Below are 11,272 nucleotides of genomic sequence, written 5' to 3' on the forward strand. Positions count from 1 at the left end.
TACGGCTCGTTTCAAGTGATCGCGCTTGATGGCGAAGCTGATATGTCACACGTAGACATTGTGGCGTCTGGTTGTGTGTTGATGAAGGTCGAGCTAGCCTTATCGATAGCGCAGCCGCTAATTCCGCCCCCACACGATCGTGCAGAAGTTTCCGAAGTCTCGACGGGCATCAGACATACATCAAGAAAGCACTAATTGATTTGACAAGAAACATGGAGGCAAGTGCTAATGAACGAAATTCCACGACAAGTCTGACTTTCATAGAAAAATACTACCCTTCGTGAGAGACTAACAAAGGAAGTCGTGTCGGCCCAGCAGGCTACGGTCGAAGAGCCGTACAGTATATCAAGCCGTCTACGGCTTTCAAAAGCGTACCAAGCACTTGGTTATCCAGATCTCGCTGCGGGTGATGCATACAAAGCCCTCATCCTAGTGGATGAAGTACTCGATGAAGGCGAATACCACGACGAAGCCTTGGAGGCAGCACGAACAGACGTTATCTCTGAACGTATGACAGAATTGGACATGAAGGATGAGGAGAAGAATTCGTCTTTAGTAGATGATGACATTTTGACATGGGCGCAAACGCGCTGGTCTAGGAGCGCGTACGTAAATTGTCCTATGTTGGATGAACTTTCGAGTGGGAAGCTAATCTTCACAGTCATGATATACTAATCAGCTGCTTATTGGACTGTGGTTGTCTACGCAGTGCATCTGACTATATATCCCGCGCAAGAAAAGCCTTTCCGGAAGATCCGGTCTTCAAGGACTACGAGAAGTCTTTGTGGAACCATTTGCGGACTTACTTCGAGCATCAAGGGGAGTCTGCTGAGAACGTCGATGTAGAAGACTATCCAGACAAGGGCTTCGTCCGCCGCGAACAGTATCCTTGGAACCATCATGAGCCGGACCGCTTCTCTGCAGAGTGCCTCGACTTCCTTAATGAGGAGCTTGCGGATATAGCACCAAAACTGGAGGTCAGAGTCTCTGAGTTGCCTATTCTCAGTACTACTTCGACAACTGACGGAACGAACCCGGGAACAAACTATACGAAGCAACTGGGCTTATTTGCTAAAGACGAAATAACACCTGGCGAGACCATTTTGGAGGAAAAGTCTTTACTTACCGCTATATCAAGGCTTCATGAGTCGTATTGCGATGCTTGCGTTATACCACTTGCGAATGGAGACGATACAGTGATATCCTGCGAAGAATGTGAAGAAGTATTCTTCTGCAGCGAAGAGTGCCACGACCTAGCTCAAGACCAGTATCATCCAGCGCTATGTGGTGTCAGCGTCGACCAGGGCAAGGTACCCGCACGTGAGGCGGCAGACTATCTCTATACCCTTCTCCTTGTCCGCGCACTAGCGTTAGCGGAGACCCTGGATCTCCATCCTTTGGAGTTGAAGGAAGTGCGATACATTTGGGGTGACTATCATGGCAAAGATCTCGAGACCGTGTGGCAAGCGGATGCTTCGGGTAGCCTGAGCGATGCTTTTGCACACGTACCGCAAACGCTTCCCTTCTCGTTCAAGAGCAACATACTCATGCCGTTGCATGTTCTAGAAAAGATGGACATCAACATTTTCACCCAAAGTCACCGCTATGATACCTGGGTCTTCAACACTCTGTATGCGAAGTTCCGCGGAACAGCGTCTGCGCAGCAGGGGCTCGACGGAAGGCCTGAGATTAGCGCTGTTCATCCTATGTGGTGTCTCGCGAATCATAGCTGTGATCCTAATGTCGCCTGGGAATGGCGTGGGTCGATGCGCTTTTGGACCCGCGAAGAGTTGGTTGATTGGAAGGGTAGAGACCCGAACAAGGGGCCTGGTCTCAAGAGAGATGAAGAGGTGTTTGGCCACTACTGCGACGTACGTCTGCCGGTGAAGGAGAGACGGGAATGGGCTTCTGGAGCACTTGGCGGAGATTGTATGTGCGCTAGATGCGTCTGGGAAGAGGCGGAAGAACGGAAGCACAGTGCTTCGCAATAAGAACCCTGCAGCCGCCATGCAGTGTCGAAACTGGTGGAGACCAGAGATACTGTACGGTCGACATGTGAAACCGGCGGCTTCGCATTATAGTATATTTGCAGGCCGGCCAGGTGGGCTTTTGTCGCAAGTCAAACGCCAGACAAACGAGCGCAGGATCGATGCAGCACAGAGTTGTAAGTTGTGGAGATCTGGTACAACGCTTGTATACGAATATGGCAGCAACTCGAGATATCGGCAATCGCGCCATGCGGGTTCATCTGCCGGCCAATCCCAGTATTCGTGGGGGCCGCTGTTCTAAGCACACCCGGCAGGACACATGATGCAGCGGCAAGAATCAGGCCATAACCCAACGCCATGGTGACACCATCACATCTCCGTCATGGTGCATCTCGGGGGCCCTGCATCACGGCGCACTTCGTGGGAGAGCTCCACCGTTTACGAGTAACCATAGTCGCCATGCGCTTGTCTCGTCCCTTGGGTTTTGCGAGCCTATCACAATCGGGTTCATGTGCCTTCACGGCATGACGGCATTACGAGATATTCAGACAAGCGCCATACCTGGGCATTCAGCCGAAATGTTTGTGTTGCATAATTTCGGCACTCTTCCTTGTCTTCCATCACTCGGTTGCCTTCTTACACCACACGATCGGTGTGCTCCCTGTACTGGCCTCATTTTTCCAGCGTCTAGTTCCTACTTTTGGGTCATCCACACCAATATCTTACGCGGCTTTTAAGCCAAATCCCCAAGATGGCGCACCTTGCCATGCTGTCGGGTTTCCATCCTTGGCATACACCACGATGCGTGCGTCCTTCCACAACCTTCTGACATCGAGCAACTGAAAACACGCGCTACTGTGAAGCTGACACGAAGTCAAACCCACCTCCGTGGGTCTTGCTTTTACGGATAGATTCCCGCGGCCCGCTGGCGTCATCATCTGCCGCCGACCCCTGGCAATCGAGCTTCACTGGATGGGCGGAGCCGCATCACGTGGAACCTAGGGACTGTGATTACTTTGACGGTGTAGTGATTCCAAATAGTTCAGCTTACTGCAAGAATATGGCGCTACATGAAATCAGGCTTCCTTGGATAGGCAGGAGGGTCATGAATCCCTGTTACCGAGCCACTGAAGGATTTGCGGTTACGAGCATCCGTACAGATACTGTCTGCGACTACTACCACCGGTATCATAGCACCCACCATAATGATCGCTGTTAGTATCTCATGTTGCACCGCCTATGCATTGCTCTTAACAATGTGCGGCGGATGAATATAACCTTGACGTTCAACAGGGCTCTGGCTCGACATTGTGTCCTATATCGTAGGCAGTATTTGTGTTCATTGTACTAGGAACCGTTCCATATACTCAACTACAGTATGGCGACGGCAATAATGAAGATTTCGCCACGTCAGCGTCATGATCACCATCTAGAAGGCAATCATCGCTCGGCATGTCCAAGACAGCACTTTCCAGTGCCGAATGCTCAACGGCAGCGGTTAGCACACACAATGTGATGCTGTGCTCATAATCTCATTGATCAATTACTGTAACCAAGAGTTGATGAATAGGACGTTCCATAATACACTGCGAAGGGGCTCTGCGTGAGATGTCGATTTTGGTGAGTGGGGCTGCTCTTACCTAGGTACCAAATACTGTATGTACTCTGCTAGTCATGACATTCAGATTCATGCTAAGGTGACGTGACTGATCAGCAATGTAAGATTCAGACGACAAGTCATTCAACGCATAGCTTGAAAACTTGAAGAGCCGTCACGTTGCGGTCACTTCTATTGAAGTGTTGAGATGCCGCATATCTGAGCCCAAACATGACCAGCTCTCAACCCTAATACAAGAACAATAGAACAGCCACCCCCAAATATAACACGACCGGATAAAATGCCTGCTAATGACCTCTGCAATGTGTATAAAGTTTGCTGCAACTTAATCTCGTGGACGTGCAGGTCAAAATAGACCACGTGGAGACAAACGTGAGTGAACGCCGCAGAACAACCATCTCCGATCCGCGCACAGGAGATCTCTGAGTCCCATAGCACACCCAGACGCTCGAATTGCATCAAAAGGCCATGCCCCCGTCGGACTCACATCTGCGTCCCAACACCCTCATTTGGCCCATCACACCCTTTCGCGGGAGCTCAGATCAATTCCCACGATCCAGCCCCAATAATCGTGACAAGCGGAAAATGTCATGACCTTACTAGCGGGACGCGATAGGCGGTAGTATGCTTATACTGACAGGGTTCCATACACCCCCTACGCAGAATCCGGATGGCAAGGCAGTACGCAGTGCCCATCTCCGTCTCGCGCTCCCCGCCACAGCACTCAACAAGTACACGTATGATATCACGTCATGTATCTAATGAACAGCTTTTTCTCTTTCCGGCACGATGCACTGCAGACCAGCGCCGCGTTCCATACTTCCTTCACACCCATCCGGTGGCGGAGCTGCAGCATCGAAGGCACGCTGCGATCGAGCGGGGGGCACCAGATCAACTTGCGTTATCCAAGAAAGGGCGAAATATGTGGCTATTGGATGGAGATGATATGACCGAGTCCCAACGGTCCAGGTGCATCTGCACACCTCAATAGGCATTCTAGCAACGAGCCAGGTCTGATTTGCACTCGCTGAAGCGCCAGCCCATTAAGGGCTCACGGACCATTCATGCTTACTAGACCACGGAGCTCTACTGGGCGTTGGATAGTTGATGCACATCGTCTACTTGGTACAACGTGCATGCTGTACAGATTCGTGCCGCTACTCAGCACCCACACTTGCTTCTTCACTGAGACGCCGCCAGTCAATGAATTCGACAGGCGTCACCCCCAACGCTCTCCAGAAGTATTGATTACACACCCAACACTAGCTGATTCGCCATGCCTTGCCACGTTACCCATGAAGATGTCTTCGCTTAGTCGACGGATAGAATTAAGGCACTCCGTTCTATGATGAACTATTAGCAGCCCGTGTCAGTCTGGAGTGTGGCATGCTATCCCCGACCAATCTACCCAACCCGTAGCGAATGACCCAATTTATACTTCTGAGCTAAGTGTACGCATCCCCAATTGCAATAGTGAAGCATCACATCATGACCCACATGATCAAGCCGGCGTATTGATGACACACTCTACCATCGCTGCGACAATGTCACCGATATCAAACTCGAGTACACATTCCTTGTAGAGTAAGATTCTATTCCCTACACTCGAGATGTCCCGTCAAGCTACAATGTAGAAGAGTGTCTATAAGGTATCACATCATACATGTTATAAAGCTCATGGATAGACATACGTGCAGCGAACAACAGTGGCCAATCACTCCGAGTTGGTAATCCACTCCCACCAGCCGAGCTGAGGCAGCCCAGTCTCAATGCCGCACGCCCTAACGACGGCCACGACGACAGCACCCAATACGCTCATGCCGCCTAGCACCTTCACGAGAACGAAGCTCTGTCGCCTTAATTCGTCGCCGAAATTGCACAGGCCAAGCGGATCTCGCGAGTCTAGCCCAACAGCTTTGGCATAGCGTTGACTGATCTTAGCAGTCTTCTTCTCGTCGCTGTTGTGTCTAACGATCGCCCATTCAGCTCTCGGTGAACCGCCAGGCGACGCGACGATTGTGCCTTTCGATACCTCCTCGCCGACGCGCTCGAGCAGCCATTTCGCCCTGTCGTTGCTCTGGAGTTCCTCGAATCGTTCTCTTTCGTTCCGTCGGCTGCGCTGCAGATCTGTTGCCCATCTTGCTATCCGTACTTCGCTGAGGCGCTGCTCGCCTTGCGCGATGTTGTTGTATCTTGCTAGTGAAAAGTTGCCTAGGGGCTCGAGGGACTCGGAGTTGGCTAGGGAGGGAGAGGAAGCGAGGAGAGGGGATTGTAGGTTCGATGGGTAGAATGGTGATCCTGATCCGGGCACCAGGACACCCGATGGCGATGCAGCGGAGAATACTGAGGATGCTGCAGATGCTGATAAAGATGTTAGCTTGCACACTGTGGGGGGAAAATAACTTACAATTCAGGTGGGCTCCGTTCAGTCCGATTGAAGCCGTGGTCGGACTGCGTGGTTGAGCTAGACTTTGCAGCATTACAGAGTCGCCTGGTAGCTTTATCCTGCGTCGCCATGCTAAGAACTTCTTCGCTGCCGAATGTCGAAGCCACGCAATGGAGTCAGGGTCGAATACTTGGTTGACTAGGGTAGCGAGTTCAGATGGAAGAAGAGGCTGCACGTAGTCGGGCGACATGAGCAAGGACGCATCCATGTTATCGTGGTCCGGACCAGACGTCGAAGAGACGGCGTAAGGATAGGTTGGTGTAGTGAAGGGGTATTCAGCTGCCTCAGTTGGCGCTCCTGATCCTGAAGTCCTAGCGACCGGAAGGCCCTGTACGGCAAGTAAAGCATCGTCCATAGCCTTTCCGAAGAAGAAGGGTCTAAGAGCAGTAGTTTGCAGCCGTGCGAGTATGGACGTCTTTAGAGCTACCACTTCTTGCGCCGAAAGTGTGTCTGATTTGGCAATGACAGGCACAACGTTGGTAAAGTGCGATAGCCGTTGCATGTACTCAACATCTTTCGTGATGTCACGATCTGGGTGAAGTCAGTAAGAATGACAGTCCGAACGATGGTTTGGCTTACTTGGTGGGAGCAAGTATATGACGACGTCAACTAGGACGCCCCCACTACCACTGACAACCCCAAGCACATCATTGTCTTCTAATGTCGTTACTGATGAGGTCTGATATAACAGCGACTCGACATAGTCTATCACCATGCTCATATCCTTCTCCGCAGAGCCTTGTGAGTACCCAGGAGTGTCTACGAAACATATGTTTCTCTCCAAGACAGTATCCATACTGCTCTTTCTTCTCCGCAGAATGCCGCTCTCTTCGGTATCAGTCCACCAATGAGGGTAAGGCTTCGTGCTCGCATGTATCTCAGTCACCCGGGTTGTGACCGCATGCTCGGCTTTCTTTGTGCGCGATTTCGACTTCGTCGGGCGAGGCGCGCTCGGCTGGGTGGGCGATAGAGGATCTACGTGTACGATGTCTTCGCAGGCCTGAACGATGGATCGAATGAGGGACGATTTGCCGACACCTGCATAGTGCTTGTCAGTATAGCGCTTTCTACCGAAATGATATCGCATGTCGCGACTATGACGCACCTGTCTCGCCCGCCACCATAACTCTCAGCTTTCCCATAGCCTTGCCTCTGGTCGTGAATGGCCTCCTGGTTGGCATCTGCATCTCAGGCATGACCAGCTGTGGAAAGCTCGCCATGTCCTGCTGCATTTCTACCTGCTCTTCCTCCTCTCCACTCGAAATAACGGCCTGACTCGCAGCATCATCCATGGCAAACTCCTCATCGGACAGCTTGAGCGACGTTATCGAAGCGGACCTCGGTGTGCTCCCCATAGCGGACGTGGGGAGTGGGGAAGGAACATCGACGCTGGCGGCGGGAAGTTTAAAGTGTGTAATCGAGTCATTTTTGGTGTAGTTTCTCCTCAGTTTCCGTACCGAAGTTATCCTGGATCTGTCTGGCGGTGTGGCTGAATCTGTCGAAGAGCTATGCGACTCGGATCTTGAACTCTTTGCCCCATGATGCTGCGTCTTACTAGCCTTTTCTGGATCTGTACCTTCTGGGCCGAAAGCAGCCTCCAAAGTATCTGCAAGACTCTGTACTCCGAATGTACTGTCCTGCTGCTTTGCTGGAGCAGTCGCGCTATGAGGAGGAGCCATGGTGTGCTCCAAATCCCCGACGCGCTTCATGACGAAGGTAGTGGGGACATTACTCGAAGGGGCGGTAGGATGATCGACGCTTGATTTACGAGATCGCGGCCGAACAGTAGGAGGCAGGGCGTCGCCGCCCGGTAGCGGTCGCATCTTTGCAGAGCTCCTGGGGCATATGTTGCAGAGTAGGTGAGTACAGCGGGTTGAAAGCGAGAGACTTGGTCAGCTTCAGTAGATACCGAGTGGTGATGTGATGCACGTCGCGCGACGGCCCCGCTTAGCCCCGCGCGATCTACTGCGACCTTAGCCTCGTGATAATGCGCCAGCGTTAATTAAGTGGAGTGTGAGGAAGAGCAGCAGCTGAATTATCAGGGTATCAGGGTACGAGTGTTTCGTATGCACGAAACGCAGGTTGGCGCGGCTTGAAGCTTATGGGCTGTTGCTGATGCAGGTGATTGCGCGTCTTCGAATCAACGGTCAGCGCAGCACTAGGCACATCCCGCGTCGCACTATACCTATCAGGTGACGTTATCAGCAATCACCAGACAACCTCACTCTAGTACATTTACACTGTGTTGGAGCGTATATCATTTATTGTATTCGTACCAGATCATCTCACGATTTGACTGCCCTTCCCCGTCCGATCCTGTTGTCGCCGAAGCTATGCTGTACACCCATTACACCAGATGCTATGACATCCCTAGCCCGTACCCAGGAACCCCCAGATAGCCTTCCCTAAACATTACTTGACGAAGAATGCGACCGCGAAGAAGGGAATATGTTCGAAAACGGCTGAACGGATATACACGGATACAGAAAGGAAACATGCAGAAACGAAACCACTCGCTATGCAAGGGCTCAGAGCCCTAAGACGAACGCGTACGCCCAGACTTTTCCTCGAAATGAAATGACTTTTATACAAGCGCTGAAAGGGGGTCGGTACAGTACATGGCTAAAGCCGTCAGTCGTGAGGCCATCGAGTCAAACCGACTCAACAAGAGATAGAAGAAGAATGGCAAAAGGAACGAGGGAGCAAGCAGCGCGTGAAGCCTCCTATGATTCCTGAGGGGCAGCGCCGCCGCGACCGCCACGCATGGGGCCACCGCGTCCCCGAGGTTGGAAGTTGCCACGGGGTGCTTGACCACCCATACCGCCACGGCCGCCGCGGGGAGCACCGCCACGAGGGAATCCTCCTCCCCTGTTGAACTGGCCGGGGTTCTGGCGGCGTTCCTCGACCTTGATCTCAATGCCGTTGATCGTGTGGGGGTTGGCTGCGACGGCAGCTTGGAATCCAGCGGGTGTCTTGAAGTCGACGAAAGCACAGTTCTGCACAATGTTAGTTGAGGTACAATGTTGTGAGGCACATTTACTTACCTTGCCACGGCTGATGTCAAGGTACTCAATCTCGCCGTATTTGGTCAGGGCAGTCTTCAGAGCAGCGTCGTCGACTTGGCTGTAGACGTTCTTGATGTAAGCGCGCTTCTGGTCGGGGTCGGCGGCAGGTCCTGCGTTCTGTGCGCGGGACTGCTCCTTCTTGTGTCCAGTGGCTGTTTGCCAGCCAGCAGCCTCGCCCTGGCTTGTCGCAGGGGATTGGTCACGAGCAGGTGCTGAGGTCTGGCTAGGGGCAGCAGCAGCGGCTTGAGCAGGAGCGGCGGCAGCGGCCTTGGGCTGCGAAGGAGCTTGCTGAGCGGCGGGGGCGTTGACGACTGGGGTAGCGACCTTGTGTGCTGAGGCGGCGAGGCTGGCCCAAGTTCGGGGAGCGGCAGGCTTGGGGGGACCAGAGGGCATGGCAACGGGGGCAGCCTTTTGGGCGGGGGCAGGGGCGGCAGCGGCAGGCTTCTCGGGCTCGGCGGTCTCCTCAGCGGCGGGGGTTGGCTCTGCGACCTTCTCCTCGACAGCAGCAGGTGCCTCCTCAGCAGCGGGCTGCTCAATCTCCTCTGGAACCTGTTGAGCTGGGGCAGCAGGCGCAACCTCCTCGACAGACGGCTCCTCTTGCGCAGCCTGGTGTAGCTTGTTGTCCACCTTGTTCAGGTCCTCCTCGCTGGTCGCGATCTCGTCGCTCTGGTTGAGGTCGGCATTCTCGGGGACGGCAGCGGTGGGAGCGGGCTCCGTGACACCGTTGGGGGGCGCGGCCTGCTCTTGCTGGTCCTCGTCCTCCTCGGGCTCGTCGGCAAGGTAGCGGAAGATGTCGTTGAGGACGAAGTAACCGTTGGTCTGCTCGGCGAGGACAAAGGTCTGCACGAAGCGCTTGTGGGGCTGACCTTGGTTGGAGATCTCACCGATGACTTGGATGACGATGTTGGCATCGGAGCCCTGCGAGTCGACGTTGGTAACGCGGACCTTGGTGTCCTTGAACTCGAGCTCCTTGATGCGCTCGTTGATGGCCTAGACGCGGGTCAGCATGCATCGACTGCAATTGAGCATTCTTCACTTACCTTTTGGCCTAGGCAGACGTTGACCTTGTCCTCCTCGACGCCGGAAACATACTGGGAGCGCTTGTTGTAGAAAAGCTGCACGTTGGGTCAGTCGCGTGGTCACCAAGAAAAGCCTCCCCGCCGCGTGCGACTTACGTAGAGTCGGTCCGGGCTCTTGCTCAGGGTGGTGTAGTACTGCTCGACAAAGTACCAGCCGACCTCGTCCTTGGGGATCTCTGAGGCGGCGGCTTGCTGTGCGGGCTGGCTGGGCGTGGGCTGCTGCGAGGGTGTGAAGTTGGAGGCGCCGGTGGAGTAGCTGTTCTCGTACTGCTGCGGCGCGTAGTTGCCGTTGACGGGGCCGGATGACTCGGTGGATGCCATTTTCAATGTGCGGGCGACGGCGAGGTTATGCGGCGAGATGGAGGGCGAATTGCGTCGAGTTTGCGCGGAGTGTGGTGGGGGATGAGATACGCGAAGCAGAGGACAGGCGCCTAGATGCTAAGACAGCAAGTCGACGTTAGCATAGTAAAAAGCTATCCTCGGGCTAGTTGCGCGTACCGGGCCGTGTGCACTGAAATGGGATGAGATCCGGTGGAGATGCAGGAATAGGCGGGCGATGAGATGGCGATGCGCGGGTGTAGATGGCCGAATATGTTTATATGAAGCTCCCCAGCAGATGATCGGGATGGATTCAGGGTAGTCGGGGCTTGGGCGTGGGTTGGTCGTTGTGCGCGTTCAAGCAAGAGTGCTAGTGAGGACCACACTGATTCGGAAGGCAAAATGCGAAGGAACCAAGTCTGTGCGTCGTTGCCCGATCAAGCGAACCGGTCCTGCACCTCCAGATTTCACCTCCATCGCTGCCTCGACCCGACGACTCTCGACAGACTTCACCGTGAGAAGTGGCCTACTCGCTATCTTGCTATATTCACACTCCTCGATCAACAATTGCAGTCACTCGCAAGCTATGCATCGTCAATGCCCTGCGCATCTTGTCAGGGCGCCAACTCATGGAAGCGATTGGTGATTTGAGCGCAGGAGGATGATCCACACGTACCCATCGCGAGATTTCATGTTTGGGTGGCCGCACGCACATATAGGATGCATCTTCAGTATGATGGTTCCATGTCGGACGCGGG

The 11,272-nt window shown here is 53.7% G+C and overlaps 3 protein-coding genes across 3 annotated transcripts; 1 reads left to right on the forward strand and 2 right to left on the reverse strand.

Annotated features, from left to right (window-relative positions):
* Positions 1-212: 212 nt before the first annotated feature.
* On the forward strand, positions 213-1,991 carry J4E79_000670 (uncharacterized protein; the record flags this gene model as incomplete). The annotated part of the gene is made up of 3 exons (XM_049349586.1): positions 213-249; positions 302-605; positions 737-1,991. 3 exons carry the CDS (start codon positions 213-215, stop codon positions 1,989-1,991), a joined length of 1,596 nt encoding a protein of 531 aa, XP_049216373.1.
* A 3,329-nt stretch (positions 1,992-5,320) lies between these two features.
* J4E79_000671 (uncharacterized protein) lies at positions 5,321-7,875 on the reverse strand (the record flags this gene model as incomplete). The annotated part of the gene is made up of 4 exons (XM_049349587.1): positions 5,321-5,967; positions 6,014-6,583; positions 6,632-7,090; positions 7,158-7,875. The coding sequence occupies 4 exons, from the start codon at positions 7,873-7,875 to the stop codon at positions 5,321-5,323; spliced, it is 2,394 nt and encodes a 797-aa protein (XP_049216374.1).
* Positions 7,876-8,775: 900 nt separating this feature from the next.
* J4E79_000672 (uncharacterized protein) lies at positions 8,776-10,517 on the reverse strand (the record flags this gene model as incomplete). The annotated part of the gene is made up of 4 exons (XM_049349588.1): positions 8,776-9,048; positions 9,097-10,107; positions 10,158-10,232; positions 10,293-10,517. 4 exons carry the CDS (start codon positions 10,515-10,517, stop codon positions 8,776-8,778), a joined length of 1,584 nt encoding a protein of 527 aa, XP_049216375.1.
* Between the last annotated feature and the right edge of the window lie 755 nt (positions 10,518-11,272).

The sequence above is a fragment of the Alternaria viburni genome (assembly GCF_023758015.1).
Source record: "Alternaria viburni strain BMP 2772 chromosome Unknown scaffold_1, whole genome shotgun sequence".
Lineage (NCBI taxonomy): Eukaryota > Fungi > Ascomycota > Dothideomycetes > Pleosporales > Pleosporaceae > Alternaria > Alternaria viburni.